Source organism: Zootoca vivipara, chromosome 7 (assembly GCF_963506605.1).
Source record: "Zootoca vivipara chromosome 7, rZooViv1.1, whole genome shotgun sequence".
NCBI classification, from domain to species: domain Eukaryota; kingdom Metazoa; phylum Chordata; class Lepidosauria; order Squamata; family Lacertidae; genus Zootoca; species Zootoca vivipara.
In genome coordinates, this window is record NC_083282.1 from 32,218,324 (window position 1) to 32,238,235 (window position 19,912).

A 19,912-nucleotide genomic window follows, 5' to 3' on the forward strand; every position below is an offset into this window, starting at 1 on the left:
GGAATTAAATCTATTTTAATTGTACAAACCTAAAGTTTTCGTAGGATCTTGAAACCCTCCTGAAAAATAATAGTAGTCTGGAGATGCCGTTACTTCAGATCAAATTGTTGCCCAGTTATTCATCTGGTCACAATGCAAAGCAGGGCCTAACTGGTGGTAGCACCTATCCTGTGGAACAACTTTCCAGCAGAGAATATGCAGGCACTGATGCTGGGTGGCTTCCCCTGATAGTGAAAAATGCCCTATTTTAACAGGCTTCTCTCCCCCCCCCCCGTTCTGCGATTGACTCCCACCTAGTGTTTTGATTTGGGTTTTGGGATTTTATAGGGTTATATTGTATTGCATTGGGTTTTAGATGTAAACCACTTTGGTAATGCACAATGGGAGTGGGGGGGGGGAAGCAGTATAGAAATCTTTTAAAATACAAATGAAAAATACAAACCAAGATTATTCCCTGACTCATCTAGTCACCAGCTATTGATGGGTTGCACATGCTCAATTGTCTCCACTTCCAGAGTTTGACACACTGGTGTTATTTGTGACTTATGGGAGTGAGACACTTAGAGATGTGGTACTAAGTAAGAGATCAGCAAGAGTGGGATGTGGTCAGTTTTAGAAGTTGACAGCCACAGTTTCTGCACATCTTGATTCTGCAGAAAGATCTCCCCCAATCTCTCCCTGACTTTTCAGGGACCTTCAGTTCCACTGGGGTGAAAGATCCCCTGTTGAATTGAGCAACATCAAAGGGACCTGCTGTTCAAAACCTCATCTTTAAGGGTTTCCCTTCTGCCTTCTGAACTTGCTTCTGCAGCCAGAGAGTCCTTCCCTTTCGTGGTGTGTGCATGAGGGAATTGGGGTGTGGGGGTCTGCCAAACGAGAAGGGCGACCCCACACCCTCCCCCCCTTTTAAAGAGATGTCACTTGTGTGAAGGCGATCTGGTGAAACCAGAGCAAGGCAAGAGTGGTCACACTCACCCTGTCCCCCAAATCCAGAGCGGGCTAAGTTCACCCTGTCCCCCAAATCAGAGAAGGAGGGGATGTTCAGAGAAGGAGCTTTGAGCTTGAATGAATGGAAAGGAGGAGATGGAGGGGGGGGAGGATATAAGCAACTGCAGCTCTTGAAAAGAAAATCGGTGTGTGTGTGTGTGTGTGTGTGTGTGTGTGTGTGTGTGTGTGTGTGTATCTCTTCCACATAAGCGAGCTCGCTATCTGGCTGCAATCAATGCCTTCAATTGTTGCTTTCATGCCACCGCGGTGCCCCTTCACTCTCTTCTGTTGCTTGCGTGTGCGTGTGTGTTTTCTTTTCCCCTCTGCCATGTGTGTGTGTGAGAGAGAGAGAGAGAGATTTTCCCACCAATGCCACCATCCCCTCCCCTCTTTCCCTCTCTGCTCCAGCAGCACCAGCACCAGCCACCAGGACAAGTTGCTACGGAAACGGCTGCATGGCAACCGGCTCAGAGCCTGGGGTCCGTCTGCTGCTGCTGCTGCTGCTGCCGCCGCCGCCGCCGCCGCCGCTTGTGTGGCTGCCTCATTCTCCCGCGCGCTTTCCTCCTCGCTAGATGGTGTGCGAGACACCCGAGACTAGACACGCTACGGACGCGGGCAGCGAGAAGCGGAGAGCGAGAGGAGGAGAGGCGGCGCGAGGAGCGGAGGGAGGCGGCAGAAGGCGAAGGCGAAGCCGCCAGAGGCAGCAGCGGCGGCCGGAGGAGAAGAGGCGAGAGGCGACGAGCGAGTCCGGGACGCTCTGCCGCTCGCTCGGGACCTGAGAAGAAGAAGAAGGAGAGGAGGCGGAGGAGGCGACGACGATTTCTCGCCCGCGCGCGCGCGCCTTTTCCCCCCCTTCTGAGTGGGAGACGAGCCCAGAGCCCGACGCCGAGCCGGAGCGCAGCTCAGCGCAGCTTCTCACTCCCAAGCAGGCATGGACATGATGCCTCTGGTCCAGGGCGCTTGTTGCTCCAACCAGTGGCTGGCCGCGCTGCTGCTGAGCCTCTGCTGCCTGCTGCCCTCCTGCCTGCCCGCCGGGCAAAGTGTGGACTTCCCCGGGACGGCCGTGGACAACCTGGTGGTCAGGAAAGGCGAGACGGCGGTGCTGAGGTAGGGCTCGCCTCTGCTGCTGCTGCTGCTCTGGGGGACAGAGCAGAGGGCGGGAAAATAACATGTGAGGGGCTGTGTGTCGTGTGTGTGGTGTTGTGTTTCTCAATCCCCTCATGCTCAGCTGGAGAAGAGAGTCCTGGCTCCGCGGGGGCTGCACCAAAAAATGGGTCCGAGCCGTGAAGTTGTTGGGCAGAGAGAGAGAGAGAGAGAGAGAGAGAGAGAGAGAGAGAGAGAGAGAGAGAGAGAGAGAGAGAGAGAGAGAGAGAGAGAGAGAGAGAGAGGAAGCTCCATCCCGTTTGGAAACTAATGGAGCCCCTCTGAGTTTTATCCCCTCCTGCCTCTCTCTCCCCCTCGCACTTGTGGAGTTGAAAGGTGCCCTTCCTCCTCTCCCCACCGAAATGCCCCTCTTGGGGGGGGGGGACTTTCAGCGGAACTTTGGCTTCGCTTTTTTTGTTACTCGGTGGGCTCTTTTGAGTGAGTCTTCCTCCCTCCCTCTATGGTGTTTATTATTAGTAGTATTCCCTTTCTTGTGGATTTGCAATTAGCTCTCTCTCTCCCCGGAATTACTTCGCAGCTTCTTCCTCAGGCGTGCTTCTTCTCTCAGCTCCTTGTTAAGCCTCTGAAAGCTGTAATGGCTCATCAGAGAACAGCGAAACCCCCCCACCCCGCACGCACTCTCTCTCCTCTCCCCCCCCCCCCCGCCGCGTCCCTAGCTTCGCAGGCGAAGTGGCTGCAGTGCAGAGTGAGCCTTGTGTGTGCGCGGTGTGCGGTGCGAAATATCTCATTTGACTCTGAGCATAAATGTTGGAAGTTGGTGCCCAGCAGAGCGATCCGAGTGATGCTTAAAACGCCCCCCCTCCCCAGTTCTTCAGAGCCGCCCTCCCTCTGGCGCTTGAAACTCCCGTCCAGATGCTTGCTGCATTATCACTGACAGTGCAGTTCCACGCACCTGACTTCTACGGTATGGGATATGTAGATTTCTCGAGAGATCTGATCCAGGGACCTATCTGTACTAAGTACCAAGCAATGCATACCGCAGTGTATTAACTAACACACACACGCTTCTTCTTCTTTTGCCTGGGAGAGGTGCCTGTATTCTGATGTTTAATTGGACCATTTTCCCCAAGCCCTGATCTATGCTGCAAAATAAAGGAGCTCCTGTTCTTCCTTTAAGAGAGAGAGAGAGAGAGAGAGAGAGAGAGAGAGAGAGAGAGAGAGAGAGAGAGAGAGAGAGAGAGAGAGAGAGAGATGGAGAGCTTTGCGTGTGGAGATGATTTAAGAGCACAGATTGCCACTTGTCTTGTAAATGCAGAGCCCCGTGCCCAATTAGTTGACGTTGTGAAACTGTAGAGAATAAGCAGACAGTTTGGTAACGGAAGGATCCAAAGGGATGGGGGCGGGGGTGGACTCTGTACCTCAGCAGCAGATGAATGCAAAAAGGTCCTTACTTGCCTTTGGAATGCTAAGTTTGTTCAAAGAAGTTGGAATGGGAATCACTGATGCTCAGCTTAATTTCTTTGGGATAGTGCTTAAAATTTGTAACAGGATCTGCACTGCAACCTTCCTATGCCTGCTATATAGCACTGCTCAGCAGTAACAGTTCACTGAGGATACAGATACACTCCACTTCAGGTCCTTGGCATTTTCATGGCGATTTTCACAAGAGGATTTTAACGATTTGTATTAATTACTTTTTCAAATATGCATATTTCTGCCACCAGAAGATTGCATGGCTTACAGCAGTTTTGCAATTCCTTCCTTTTTAAACAACGTTTCCATTTCATAACAACCCACTTGGCTAGTGGAAAATTTGTTTACCAGTAGCAATCTATCGTCTGTGCATCCCTCCCAACCCCCCCTCCCCAAAAAACTGGCTTAATTAGTCACCTGTTTTAATTTGTGCCTCCACAGCCCCCAGCTTAATTCTTAGTGGTCACATTTTGCACATTGCCAGGACAATTCTCTAGAGGTGTGTGAAGGGAGGGGAGTGATTGTATGGTTTTTCTTACTGCTTAGAATAAGTACAAAGATTCCTACTTCTTGTTTCTTACATGTTCATAGGTTAGTCTCTGCAGCAGTTTTAACCATGAATGACGTGGTTATAAATTGTGTTGCTTGCTGATAGTGAATTAGATTCATAAACTAACTTCATCAGAATCCTTGCTTTTCACTTATACTGCAAAGCTCTTGCCATATATTTATAGCAGAAGGTACTCTTTCATTGTTTCAAACTGTGGCAGGGGGAGCCCAGCCCTATTTATTTCCCTGACTGTTCTCATGTGGTGGATGCTGAGAACACATCCAGTGTTTATGCACCACTGGTTGACATATTTTTCATCTGTAGTAATATGCTGTAGTTACAGTCCATGGTTTTAGAATCATAGCTGCCAAGTTTTCCCTTTTCTCACGAGGAAGCCTATTCAGCATAATGGAAAATCCCTGTAAAAAAGGGAAAACTTGGCAGCTATGTTTAGAATACATTGGAATTTACTCTTGTTGGTTTCCCATGCTGCAGACAGAAAGCAAATGCAACCCTAGCCTCTTTCTTTATTTGCATTGCCTCCAATGTAAAGACAGCCAAGGATCAGAGTTGATGAGCTAAGTTTTCCCATTCATGCTAGGATGCAAACCAGTGCTAGTGGGCAGTGTGAATCCTTCATACATATTTTTTAAAGAAACCCAATGAATTCAGAACTAAGCAACCGATGGTGCCTTTTCGCACCTAGAATAAAATGTGTATGTTAGCACTGTAACATATGTATTTCTCCAAGGCCTGGCTATGACGCAGAATACATTACATAAATGCAATAGTAGTTTTACGGCAAAGCAATTCTTCCCATCTGTAAGTGGGGGAGCATGAATAGCAGCTTTTAAAATAAAACTCCACTGAGAATAGAATGCACTATACATTATTTTACCAGAGAAAGCAAAATGCATTACTGAACTACTGGGCACAGAACAGCAAAGGCAATATTAATGTTGTTAAAATTCCTAGAACGTTTCTGAAGGAATGGCACATTTTGTGGAATGAAATACATTCCCCTTGGTATCTGTTGTGCAAGCGAAGTTTACTTCAGTGGAGCCCAATTTTCAAGGAAAGTTGATAGGAAACAGAGGAGCAACTTAGCCACTTGATGCAGACTTCCTAGTCATTCTCTGGAATCTTGTCCCTACGGGTTATGAACAGCTCTTATTTAATGCATAAAACCCAGAACACTTAAATTAATGAAAATGTACAAGAAAATGCTTTTTAGGTGTCGTATTCAGGGAAGCAGCCTTCTGCAAACACAGACAAGGAATGCAGAGTACATATTGCAGCTGTTTCAATGGCTCTGTTGATTTGTTCACAGGTAGTAGCTAGTGTATCTTCTTCTACTTACCCAAGACTAGAGTCTGATGGTTGGGATTAATGCATATTGCTCTACATAAAGAAATGTATATAAATATAAGGAGATATTGTGTCACATATTTTTAACACTGTGATTCTGTATACAAACAACTATGTTTTATAAGGTTCATGCAAGCATTTTGATACTCAGAGTCAAGCAGTATTTTCAAGTTTAAAAAGAAATATTTTGTGTGGTCAGGGGTCCCCAAAAGAACTTAAAATATTGCAATCAAGAAACTTCTAATTTGAAGACTTAAATCAACCAGTATAACTGCTGTTGACTAATATTAAAGGTCGAGTGTTGGGATCTCTGAGTCATCCTTTCAGTGTTTGAGTCAGCAGTTTTGTTGTTTAATGGAAGGACGATTATGTTAATAAGGATGATATACAGGTGTTTTAATGATCTGACTGCTGAACTGTTGAAAAACGTTACCAGTTAGGCATTTTAGCTGAGATGCTATAGGGACGTAGGTGTGGAATGGTGGTGGAGTCTTTCTCTGATAAATCCACAAGCCAAGTGAAGTCAGTAATGTCTGCAGTTGTGTCAGTGGTAGCAAGACTCTTTCTAGGAAGCAATTCTTGTAATCACCATTAGTGGACTCCGGTGCCAGAATTCCATGTGACTTTGCAGTGTCCCATGTGGGGCAAAATGTGATGGAATAAGGATAGCTTTCTTCCAGAAGCTTGGGCTGCAATCCTTTACACAGTTACTAGGGAGTAATCACCATTGAACAAAGGTGGGATATATTTCTGAGTACACATCTGTCTAGAAATTCACTGACAAAAGGTTTAAAGGAGGGATGTGCTATATATTGTAAGTATTATCTGAGAAATTTGGAGCATTATACTTTCTACGTGCAAGCTTCAAACATCTTATGTCTGTCAGCAATCTATATTTTAAACAACTTGCTTTTTTTATACAGTTGGGCAGCAAGCAAAAACATAATAGCTACACAGATTGAAATAAAATCCCAGGTCTACAAAATAAAACCACAGCTTTACAGCACCTTTTATCATTTTGTTGGAATACTAATATTATTGATGATGTGATATTGGTGGTGGGGATTGCTATACATGAGGGATGGAGAACCTGCAGTCCTCCAGATGTTGTTGGACACTAGCTCCCATCACCTGTAGCCAGTGTGGACAATGGTTGGGGGGTTATTGAAATTGCAGACCAACAGTATCTGTGAGCCACAAATTCTCCACCTCTGTGATACATCCTTGCTGGATGAAGATTATCATTGGGAGTCACGATCTGTTCCAGCCAGCCATTTTTTCTACAGCAGCCTTTTCCAACCAACCAAGTGCCATTCAGAGGCTTTGGCCTGCAGGCCCCACCATCCCTGAGAGATAGCAATGTGCAGAGTCTTGCTCCCCTACCCCGCCCCACAAGGCAGATATGACTGGACTCACATGAGAGTGCCCAACTAGAACTATGGTACAGCACAGGGTATTCTGACCATAGGCTTGCATGATCAACTTTTGATTTTTATTACAACCCTGAGATCTACCGACTGGTGCAAAACAAGAACAAAATTTGGGAAAGGCTGGTGAAAATGGCTGCCTCCAAGAAAGCTCGATCACAGAAAAAGATTTAGCTCCCACACCAGCAATGTTCCTGAATATTTTTAACTTTCTCCCATTTAAATGAATGGCTATGATCCACCCCATGGAGAAAAGAAAAAAGAAACAAGAAACCTGTAACCCCACCCAGGCATACATCCCATTGAACTTATTATGGCTTATTCCTGAGTAGACATATATAATATTGTACTACCGTACTCTGTCATTCTGAACTGACTAAAATGAATCATGACTTAGCAATAAGCATCCTGGATATTGGTTTTATGTTAGGATCTATCTCTGTGCTTCTACAATATATCATCCAGACCTGATAACAGCCCAATTGCTTCTGTGGTATAGACGCTGTTGTGATTCGGGGCATGGCCTTTGTTGACGTACTTTAACAAAAATGAAAACCGCAGACGCAAACACAGTGAATTAGCTGAATAGAATGACACAGCTTCTTAATATATGTCTTAAAGCACTTACACAGTTTGTGCTAGTCTGTTCAGTTCAACGGATCTGATCCACTGCAAGAACGTAGTTATAACTAAGCAAGGAGTAAGTCAAAGTTTACATGTACCATTTAAAAAATTGGACAGATGTGCTTAGGCTTTCCTTGGGGCAAGGTGTGAGGACACATGATACAGTCATCTCCCTGAATTTATGATGCTCTGGTCAGTGCCTAGATGGGAGATCAAATGGAAATCCCATGTTCTCCAGCTTGAGTTCCATGATGAGAAAAAATTATTCTTTCTCTCTTCCTTTTTGGTGAGCTACTACTGCCATTTTTTCTTTTTTCTACATCGTAAGTCAATAAACTTCATTCCTCCCCAGTGTCACAGTGTATCATAGTGGAACATGGTAAACTGCCTTATACTGAGCCAGCTATTTGTCCACCTAGGTTACTATTGCCTACACTGATGATCAGCAACATTCTGGGATTCCAGGCAGAAATCTTTCCCAGTCATACCTGGAAATGCCAAGGACTGAACATGGGAACATCAAAATGCAAAACATGTGCTCTACTACCACACTATGCCCCTTAAAAGATTGTTGGGGAACAGCTTGACTGAATTCTTGAGGCGCAGATTAAAATTAACAATCTGTTTTTGAAGTGGGACTGAAATGAAGGTTTGAAGAAAGTAGCAAATGCACCAAAATGCATATTCACTTGGAAAATGGAAGAGACACATGATGGAAAATGGAGAACTGAATTTCACAAAGATAACTGCTTGGCTGTGATGTTGAGGCCAAAAGGAATAAGAAAATTGAGAATCAAGGCATTGCAAACAAGAAAGCCCCTGTGTGATGATCGTTAAATTGCACCTAATGTGTTGGTGGATTTGATTTTGGAATCGACACATGGTTGTAAGTTGAGCAATGTGAATTCGGACAAAAATGGAAAATTGGATGCTAGGTATAGTAACAGGGCCATACTGATTTACTGAAGGCAGTCTTATATCTGTGGGAACATCTAAGAGAAAATAAGATGAGCTTATGGTCCATTAAAATGGGACTTAGATGTTTAATTGCAGGTTCAAGCCCTGCAGATTCGTGGGAAAATAACCTTTTCTGAAGTGTGTCCTAAAGGTATATAAGAAAATGCTAATAGTTTTTCAGAGTTGGCCATAATAATTTGTGGTGGCAGGTGAGAATATTTGCTGAAAATGCCTCTTGGCACCTAGGGATGGAAAAATTAATCAGTTTCAGTTCTCTCAGTTTCACACTCCCCCCTCCCAATCTTAAATTCACTTCTTCACATTTCTTCATTGATTTTCAATGTGTTGTTGTTGTTGTTGTTGTTGTTGTTGTTGTTGTTGTTGTTGTTATTTGATTATTGATTACACCCCACCCATCTGGCTAGGTTTCCCCAGCCACAGTGTTTCTTCAGTAAAAAATCCTCATGAAAATTCTTCAGGATGTTAATATGAATTTATTCTAAAACCACATTTTCTGTATGCAGTTTTGACAAATGTACACATTTTGCACACAGTTTCTTCTAATGTAATGCTGGATGGCACAGTTGGATAGAGCATGGTGCTGATAATGCCAAGTTTGCAGGTTCAATCCCCGCATGGGACAGCATTGCAGGCGGTTGGACTAGATGATCCTCAGGGTTCCTGAGTATCAATTCTATGATACTGGATAAATCTATGATTTTTTTTTGCATGCTATTTTCATTAATATATTAATTTTTATGCACACTTTCCCCCAAATATGCATTTTTGTTAACACCAGTTAGAGAACTGCATTAAGGTTTAGTAATAAAGATGAGGACATCAGATGGCCCCAGGATATATTTTAGATGGATGTAAAGTTGTGTATGTTTTGTTTATATACTGCCTGCAGTATGTAATTTTGCATGCTGTTGCGGGTCTGTTATCTCAGTTGTAGTTTATAATGATTCGATGGCAGTATAAGTGGGACGCGGGTGGCGCTGTTGTGTAAACCACTGAGCCTCAGGCTTGCCGATTGGAAGGTCAGTGGTTTGAATCCCCGCGACGGGGTGAGCTCCTGTTGTTCAGTCCCAGCTCCTGCCAACCTAGCAGTCTGAAAGCACGTCTAAGTGCAAGTAGATAAATAGGTACCACTCTGGCGGGAAGGTAAACAGCGTTTCCGTGCGCTGCTCTGGTTTCACCAGAAATGGCTTAGTCATGCAGGCCACATGACCCAGAAAAACAGTCTGCGGACAAATGTTGGCTCCCTCAATCAGTAAAACGAGATGAGCACCACACCCCAGAGTCGTTCGCGACTAGACTTAACTGTCAGGGGTCCTTTACCTTTTATGGCAGTATAAATAGATCTGATTTCTCTTTCTAAATGTCTGGATGTATTTGTGCATGAACATGAATCAGTATTTGCGTCAACTTCATAGGGAACTATTAGTCCGAGTAGTTCAGTATAGTACAATTATTGGCAGCAGACTAGTCTCCAGGGTTTGAGGCAGCCATCTTTCCAGCTATTATCTTGAGATCCTGGGGATTGAACACTTCAGCCTTTCCCATAAAAGTAGCATTTACCAAGTCTACCTGCTGCAGACTATTCCAGCTTCTTCTTTTTTTATTAAACGCTCAATAAACTTAATTCTATATCAGTCCTAAGCAACTTGTTCCATTACTCAAGTGCTTTTTTTTATGGCTTAGAAACCTTTCCTACTGTCAAATTAAAAAACCTGCCTTTTTGTAATTCAATAAATTGAAGTGCATATTAGAGACGATTTAACCACAGGCTCAAGTGCCAGGTGTTTATCTGTTAATTGGCATAGATTTGAAATGAAGAAATCTTCCATAAACAGCTTCTTAACTTTAGACACCTACATGTGGCAAAAAAATGTATTAATATTTCAGAAAGATCTGCATGAAGACTCACTTTGCAAATCATTCTACAAGTATAAAATAGAGGAAAGAAAGGATTTACAATGGAGGAAAAGACAAGATTAAATGTAGGTAGAGGAGCTAATATATCCAGGAGCATAAGAGCATGCATCAGACTAAAGCAACCTCATGGACTGCTGAATAAATGTGCATAGTTATAGGAAGATTTTGCTTGCAGCACACAGCAGAAATTTCACTTCTCTAGATAATTGATCTGGAATAAGGAATAACCTTCTAATCTGCATAACATTGCCATTCCACTTTTACAATCCAGTTGTTTATTGAAAGAAAAGTTATAGTGCTGGTTATATCACAAAAAATGAAAGAGCTATACAGTACTAGCATTAAATTAATGCCTTCCATATATTTTGGATTACAGCTACCATCCTCTCTTACCATACTTTTCATTTGGCGTTTTCCAGATTTACAGAAGCTGTCCCATTTTCTTATTTGATCCTGGGATGTCCCACTTTTCCTTAGGACATCCCTATTTTCATTGGAAAAATGTTGGAGTGTATGGAGTTATACAACCCCCAAGCCAACGAGGTCCACATTTAGAAGAAATCTGAAGGCAGCCTTGTATAGAGAAGTTTTTTTTTTAATATTATGTTTCTATATACATTCGTATCTTGGTTTTCAAACAGCTTAGTTCTCGAATGTTTTGGCTCCCGAACGCCGCAAACCCAGAATTGACTGTTCCGGTTTGCGAACTGTTTTTGGAAGCCGATCGTCCGATGGGACTTTTGCGGCTTCCGATTGGCTGCAGGTTCTTACTGCAGCCAATCAGAAGCTGAACTTTGGTTTCTGAACGTTTTGGAAGTTGAACAGACCTTCCGGAACGGATTCCGTTCGACTTCCAAGGTACGACTGTATGTTGGAAGCCTCCCAATGCGGCTTGGGCAATCTAGTCAGATGGGTGGGGTATAAATAATAATAAAAATTGTTGTTGTTGAATAAGATGTCCCTATTTCTATCGGAGAAATGTTGACGGGTATGAAATAGTAGAGTGCCCGAGAGCTACTAGAAAATATTCTAGAAATATAACATACTAGAAATATACTAGAAAATATACATATTGTAAGGAATGAAAGTTGCTTATGTGTAGGATGTACTGTTGGGACAAAAAGATTACCTTAGATTTTTCAATTACTTTCTTCTCACTGAATGGCATAAGTGTTAGTGTCCTAGACATTAGCAAAATAGAAGATTCAGCCTCCAGATTAAATCTGCCTGATCAGCTGACATGCTTAAACTGCAGTATTCCCAAGGACTACAGAGAATGAATTACACTGGTTTTAATCCCATGAGGATAAGTTAATCAAATTCTGTATCAAACCTGCTTTTTAAAACAGATGTGTTTTTGGCATTTTAATGCATGTGCACTTGCCACACCAAGCACATATTTTGGTTTTCAATTTACTCTGCAGGCCAAGAGATATCACAAGGGCGGCGGCGGGGACCTCTTTTAGGCCAACAACCACCTTTCCTCTTGGGTAATTTTCCAGGGACCATGTGTAAAAGGTAGGCAGAGCTAGAGGCAAAAGTGGGCAAAGCAATACATGCAGTTTTTACTACAACAACAGCAACAGCAACAACAACAACAACAACAACAACAACAATAATTTATTATTTATATCCCGCCCATCTGGCTGGGTTTCCCCAGCCACTCTGGGTGGCATCCAGCAAAATACAATAATTCATCAAATATCAAAAGCTTCCCTAAAGAGGGCTGGCTTCAGATGTCTTCTAAAAGTCAGATAGTGTTTATTTCTTTGACATCTGCTACTTTTGGTAGCTTGGTTTTTAGACACACTGTCATATGCTCTCAATCCCTCGTTTGCCTGGATATGTGACTATCAGAGTTTAGGGACACATTTCTACCAAACCAAAAACACTTAAGAAGAATGTGAAACAGGGCATGTGAGCTGTGTGCCTGGAAAGGGTATGGCCGTGGTATATGGGATACCCAGCCTCATTTAGCCAACATGTTACTGTCTAAATAATGCCTAAATAATGAAGGGGTTAAGACCACAGAATAAGTTGTCCTGCCAGGCCTACTTCACCTGGAAGAAACTAGCTGCAGTCAAACCTTGGTTCCTGAACAGCTCCGTTTTGGAACATTTTGGTTCCCGAATCCCAAAAACCTGGAAGTACGCGCTCCAGTTTTCGAACATTTTTTGGAAGCTGAATGTCCGACACAGCTTCCACTTGACTGCAGAAAGCTCCTGCAGCCAATTGGAAGCCACATCTCAGTTGTCGAATGTTTCAGAAGCTGAACAGGCAACTGAGGTTTGCCTGTAATCAAGGCAATTGATCACCCCCAACCTACCTGAGGAGCTCAATGTATAAGGAGGTCTGAGCAGGTTGCCATGTTTTACTGCCTATGTAACGTTTTATGAATGCTGAATGGAAAAGGACATGAACAAGACCTTTGAAATGTTTGTAAGTAAACCAATTTTTAACTTACCAAACATGTGGTCTTTTCCTATACTAGGGGAAGAGGGAAATTTTGGAACTCACAAGGGTGTGTTTTAAAGGCCCAACAGCTTATATTTCCTTGCTTTACTTTGCTGCATATTTTGTGATTTTAAATCTCTTCTGAGTTTCTCTTATGAAAGAATACTTATTCTAAACTTGGATCTTTTGGCATCCAGTGATTCTACTTTCTACATACTGTTTCCAACCACCACAAACAAAGCAAGATAGAGGGACTCGGAGGGCCACATTCAGACCTGTGGTTCTTCGTCCTGGTTGTATGAAGAAATGCTAAGCAATCACTTTTGGCATAGGACTCCAGAGATGGTGTCTTGCTGTCCCATTTAACGTAAACAGTAGAGGGAGGAAATGAGAGAGTCATTTGCCTTTTTCATTTGAGTTGTGAGAAACTCTGGGCTGATTCCTGGCCCTTAAATGACAATGTCTTGATCTGCAGTGATAACCCATGTCCTGAAAAATGCAGTAATAATGAATAAAACTCTGAATGACGGTGTGCCTTAGAATTAAGCTCTGCTTCTGTTTTGGTGGAAGTCTTACCTTACATTGTAGGCTTTTTTTTTCAGAGCATGATACAGCATGAGCTGTTATCCCAGCAAATCCGTTTAGCCATCTGGACCTCTGCACTGTGTCTTTTTCACTCTCTCTCTCTCTCTCTGGTAACAGCAAGTCCCCAAGTTCTAAATATATGTGTGTACCCTGGCAACAGAGCACAGAATAAAGCAACGTCCCTTCAGAAAACAAGAACTCAAGAACTGGAGATACTTTTTTATTTGTTACCACAGCACAGCAGCCACACCAGCTGTTGCCAAAACCATTGCACATGCTGTTGAGAGAATAGTTTAGCTGGTTGCCACAAGCCTGTGTTCACTTCCTTTGCTGTGTGAGCTTAATGAAAGCCCAGGTTTGCAGAACTTCCAATGTAGTCGTTGATTAGATTTTACAGATGGAATTTCATTAATGGTGTTTCAGTTATTTGCTTGTTACTTTTAATTGTTGACCTGTGAAATAAAATACTTGGCAGAGGTTGCTGCTGAAACTTCCTGGAATCTTAGATTAAAAGGGGACAAGGATTTGCCATTATGGCCCTAGTCAAGTATTGGGAAGGGGAACCTGACATCTTCCAGATGTTGTTGGACTTTATTTTACCACCATCACAATGTAGGATTGTGGTTAGAGTGCTGGACTAGGGTTCAAACTCCTACTCAGCCATGAACCTACAGTCACTTTCTTACAGCCTAACTTTCCTCAAAGGGTTGCTGTGAGAATAAGATTGAGAGAGGGGAAAGTGTTTATGCCACCTTGAGCCTTTTGGAGAAAAGTTGGGATATAAATGCAATAATAGATAAAATAAATGCCCAGCCAACATGCATTACAAGTGGAAGGACCACAGCCCTATACATTGGGGATGCAATACTATATATTAGGGACACGGGTGGCGCTGTGGTCTAAACCACTGAGCCTCTTGGGCTTGCCAATCGGAAGGTTGGTGGTTCGAATCCCCACAAGAGGGTGAGCTCCCGTTGCTCTGTCCCTGCTCCTGCCAACCTAGCAGTTCGAAAGCACACTAGTGTGAGTAGTTAAGTAATGCTGCAGTGGGAAATGGTGTTTCCGTGCCCTCTGGTTTCCGTCACGGTGTCCCGTTGCGCCGGAAGTGGTTTAGTCATGCTGGCCACATGCCCAGAAAGCTGTCTGTGGACAAATGCCGGCTCCCTCAGCCTGAAAGTGAGATGAGCACCACAACCCTTTTTGACTGTACAGTATATTAGCAGTAGGGAACCTACATGACCTACCATTTGTTGTTGGACTGCAAGTCCCATCATCCCCAGCCAAAATGCATAATGGTCCAGGATGATGAAAGTTAGAGTGCAGTTATAACTGGAGTCCACAGGTTCCCCTATTTCTCTAGCAGTGCATAATTGTTGGAAAAACAAAAAAGTCCACCTATGTTCTCCCAAAAGTATAATCTTCAAAAGATCATTTACTTCTTTGCAAACCATCCCAGTAGTCCTACCAGTCCCCCAAACATGCTAAGTCATACTTTGATAAGCTATTTTTTCCTCCATAACAGACCAGATTTTGTGGTATTCACAAGCAGAAGATTTTTCTGTTTGGAAACTGAATTGTTCTTCACCTGTTCACTGCCCGCCTAGCAATATCTGCTTTGAACCTGGCTGTAAGACTTCAACTGCCAATAGTTCATTTGAATAATTTTAGGAGAACTAGCTTGCTAACAAACTAACCCATTTCCCTATCTTTCTGCCAAGTGTGTAATTTTCTCCGGAGATTGCAACCATGTCCTCCAGACACAGTGGACTCCAATGCTCAGCATCCTCAATTGGGGTCACCAATGGCCAAGGATGGTGGGAGTTGCAATCTACAATATCTGGATGGTGTCCCATTCCTACCCATTCCTTATAACATCAGTGCAGCCAGTGAAGGTGTATTATCTGTATTTGGCTGGAGATGTCTATTTATCTGGTAGCCCGTTTCTTGTAGTTTTTTGTTGTTTTGAACTTCTCTATTGTAAGCTGATTTTGGCATTGGAAAAGTGGTCTCTAAACACACACATTTACTTCTTTCAATAAACTTTGAGAATATGATAGTGTAGGTTGTACACTCTCATTAATTTATGTATGCCTGTCTTGTTATTTAGGACTTCAAGCTTTAATCTGTTGAACTGGTAGATCAATCAACCAGAGCTTTTATATTGCAGTTTAATGTGTGTGTCCCAATTAAGTGGAGGCAGCAGAACTGAAAGGCACACAAGCTGCATAGACATGCCAGCTTTATTCTCTCTCTCTTTTTGTCATCTTACTTGGCGTGTAAAAGGTGGCTCTTCTCCAGTTTGGTATTCAAAGCTAGCAGATATATTGCATTTCAGGGAGAAACCACTACAGTTCCTTCTAGCAATAAGAACCATAGGCAACCCAAAGAGGACAGTGTTCATTTGAAATCAATGTCAATACATCTTTTAAACCTGGGCCTTCTCCAAAACTGATGGGAAATTGAATTTGTTCATTTCTATGCCCTTTTTTTGTCCTGGCAGTGTTCTTGTGATAGGGAATACACAAAAATCTAGGTTTCCACATTGAGGAAAAAGTAAGTATTAAAGATGGCCTTTGCTTCTATGAGCTTTTGTTTCATTTATCTTTGGAGAAACTGTGCTATTCAGAAAGATGGAACATATGAAAGGATAACTTGAATCTGCAGGCTTTAAGACTGGGAATAGCTTCCCAGTCATCACTGTAAAGATAATGAATATTACATATTCATATACTTTAGGTGAATCCTGATGTCCTCTCTATAATTATATACATAACAATCTAATTTTTAATACTTAAAATTTTGATGTGCTGGCGTTCTTCCTGTCAATGATCTACTAAGGGTTTTTGGTTCCTTGTGCCATTAATTTTCCAAGGTAATCCTCCCTGTTGGGGATTATTGCTTTAATACAATATTTGCAGTCTCAATAGCAATAATTACAGGGAAAAAAGTCCTTTACCCACAATGAATTTAACCTCTTAAAGGAATATAAATTGAGCTACACATTGAGCTGTTCTACAGTTTCTGCCAACACTAGTGATTGAGTTACTTAAACATTGCACAATATTTGGTTTCCTACTGTTTAATATGTAATTATGATTTTACTACTTTGAATAATGAAGAATGAAACTATGTTAGGGGAATGAAAATCTAATAATGAAATGTAAGCTATTTGCTTTTGGGGTTGAACAGTCTCGTTCATCTAAACAGTTGATTGAACCTTATTTCTTAATTTAAGTAATGAGTGAAAAATAGTATGAAAATACGCTAAGGGTGTCTGTTGCTAGTCTTTCAGATAGATGCTCATGATGTTAAGTTATAAGTGTGCCACACTGATTTAAGTTAGATTTACTAGGAGACAGGTATGTTTAGGATTGAACCCTTATGCTGCAGTGCCAATCCTGTTTTCTCTAGATAATGGGATTGCTCTAGAACAGGCATCCCCAAACTCCGGCCCTCCAGATGTTTTGGCCTACAACTCCCATGATCCCTAGCTAACAGGACCAGTGGTCGGGGAAGATGGGAATTGTAGTCCAAAACATCTGGAGGGCCGAAGTTTGGGGATGCCTGCTCTAGAATAAGTGTTCTGTGGCTGGCAGCATTAAGGAATCATTGGGACATTTTTGGCTTTCAAACAGGCAGCTTTTGTATAGAACTAAGGCATGGCACATGTAGGCTGTTATCACCTGTGGAGGTTTGATTGAAATCATACATAAGATGCTGACATAAATATAGAACTTTGACAGGTAGAGATTTGAGGCACACTGTAATCAATATGCTGATGACACTCAACTCTCTCTTTCTCTATAACAGGCATCCCCAAACTGCGGCCCTCCAGATGTTTTGGCCTACAACTCCCATGATCCCTAGCTAACAGGACCAGTGGCCGGGGAAGATGGGAATTGTAGTCCAAAACATCTGGAGGGCCGAAGTTTGGGGATGCCTGCTCTATAATATCTGAACCATGTGCGGCTGTGACTGGTTTCTGGAGGCAGCAGTGAGCTCTTTAAGGGTCAGTAAACTGAGACTAGATCTCTACAAGACAGAGGTGCTGCAGGTTGGTGATTCTCATGTCTGCGAATTGGATAGATGGCCAGTTCTGGATGGGGTTGCATCCCCATTGTAGGAGCAGGTTCCAATCACGGGGTTCCTCTGGATTAGCATTGTCCCTGTGGTTGTATTAGTTGTATGGATTGGTTGTTTCCAGTCTTAAGGATCTCCAGCTGAGGGGTAGGATTTTGAAGATTTCTTCAGGTACTGTTCATGAAAACACCTCCACCTCCACCAACCCACCCCAATGTAATGCAGTGGATATGCTTCTCCATTGTTTCGCCCAGGCAGCTGCTTTGAGGAGCTGTCCATCAGGAAACTGGAGTGGAAGCCCGCACTCATGAGAAGGCTTCTGAGGCAACAGAGTTTTCCATGCAAGGAAGACATTTGCTCCTATGTGCAGTTTTCCTCACAGTTCTTCAAAAATAGTCCCTAGACAGAGCAACAGAGATGCTTCTCTTGGTGGAAATGAGTCTTGGATTATGTGCTAAGTGGTTATTTGGGTAGACCTTGAATCATTTCTGACAAATTGGAAGCAGGTGAGAAAGAACTCATTCATTTCCTCTGAAGTGTAAATTGTAGTGGGCCAGACATATATTGGTGAAAGGGGCTGCAAACACTTTACAGAAACTCTAGTCTATCATTGTATTTTATTCCTTCAAAATAAGATATAAAATCTTGGTGTGGCCACATGAAAATATAATAATAATATAAGTCAATATTTTTCAACTTTTAGCTGAAGAGAGGTTGTTGAGATTCATGCTACTTTTGTAGTTTCCCCCCCAGGGTGATATTGAACCTACAATTGGAAGTGGTCCAATCCAGGAACAGTTTTGCCACTTCATTTATTGTATGTGTGAATTTGGCCCATTATATAAGCCCATGTTGATGGATTTGCTGACCATAGAACAAGGGTCATTTGTGCACTACCTCTACCACTCTACATCACAGTATCATTGGGTTTCAATTTAGGAGAAACACTCGTTGAAGGCATTTGGCTTCAATACTTTGTCAACACTTTGAGATATATTTCTCAAATGGTGCCATGGGTACTTGAAGAGCACTTAGCAGTTAATAATTAACAAATTATGGGATAATCCTTTATCGGAAAAGTGGGCTCCCATTTGAAAAGTGAAGCAAATGCCACGGCAATTACTTTCAAAACAAGTTGAAACTATGTACGTATATGCTTAAATGATGCTCTGAGTCATTTCCTTCAAATAATTATAACTCAACATCAATTCTATTAACACCGAGAGATATCAAGTTAGGTCCACAAAGATAAATTGACTTTATCAGTCCATTGATTTCATTGAGTCTACTCTGAGTATAGTGTAGCTATCACCTGCTTGACAGAAAACACAACATTTTTTTTTATTAAAATACTTTATTTCAAGTTCTTAAAATTTACATAATACAAAAAACCTACAGAAAACACGAAAAGAAACTGAAAAACCCAAAGAAAAAACCAAATAATCTATAAACAATATACATGAGCCAGAACTCAAATTCAAACATAGGCCAAACCAAACATACAAAAATCATAATAACCAAACATAATAATCAGGAATAACGTGTATATATATATATGTACCTACATGCATATATATACTAACTCAAAAAGCTAACTGGTTCGCACATTACACATCAGGCATAATGCGGAAAAAAAAGAGAAAAAGAGAAGGAAAAAAAAACACAAAGGATGATACAGGAACCAGAAAATCAGAGAGACACACACACACAAAAAAAGGAAAGAAAACACAACATTTAACAGAAAAATAATACCTGTTGTTTTTGTGGTCTATAGTAAGGGTCATTGATGAATTTCATCGTTTTGTATTCTGATCCAGCACCTTCCAGACTTAGTTCTGCAATAGCTTTTTCACTTCCCATAAAGACACCTCTGCTTCAGAGGGTTGACCTTAGAGGATTGGATCTAGAGAAACTTGATCAATGCTCTGCTCACACTGTGGGACCTTTCTATATCCACACTCACCCCTTCTGGGCCTGCACTCTTGGCAGGGGTGGTTTTGCCAACCCCTAAGTACAGCTCTGGATATGACTCTGCAACACCACATTGAAAAGGAGAGGGAGTAGCCCTTTAAGAGATGTTGTTCCTACACTGCCTCTCAGTGAGCTGGAAATGGTACAAAGGAACTCTTCTTTCTTTAATTTCAGTAACAGCCAGCCATAGTTTTGTCATGCAAATACTTTTAAATAAATGTTAAGTTGTTGTGCAACAGAGCTGCGTAGTTTTTCTGCATTAGCACTTAACAAAAAGGAAATATTTCAGTGTGTTGTGCAGATGTTGCTACTCTAGCCGTACAAATGCAATGAAAATAATGCCGTGTAAATTCAGTAATGATGTAAAAGTAATATAGGTATCTGATTTCACCAC

General features: G+C 42.2%; 1 protein-coding gene across 1 annotated transcript in view; it reads left to right on the forward strand.

Moving 5' to 3' along the window:
• Positions 1-1,568: 1,568 nt before the first annotated feature.
• Positions 1,569-19,912, forward strand: part of NEGR1 (neuronal growth regulator 1) — a 452,107-nt gene continuing 433,763 nt past the window's right edge. The window contains exon 1 of the mRNA XM_035123509.2: positions 1,569-2,094. Within this exon, the coding sequence (XP_034979400.1) occupies positions 1,919-2,094 (176 nt within the window). The 5' untranslated portion in view covers positions 1,569-1,918. The remainder of the gene's footprint in view (positions 2,095-19,912) is intronic.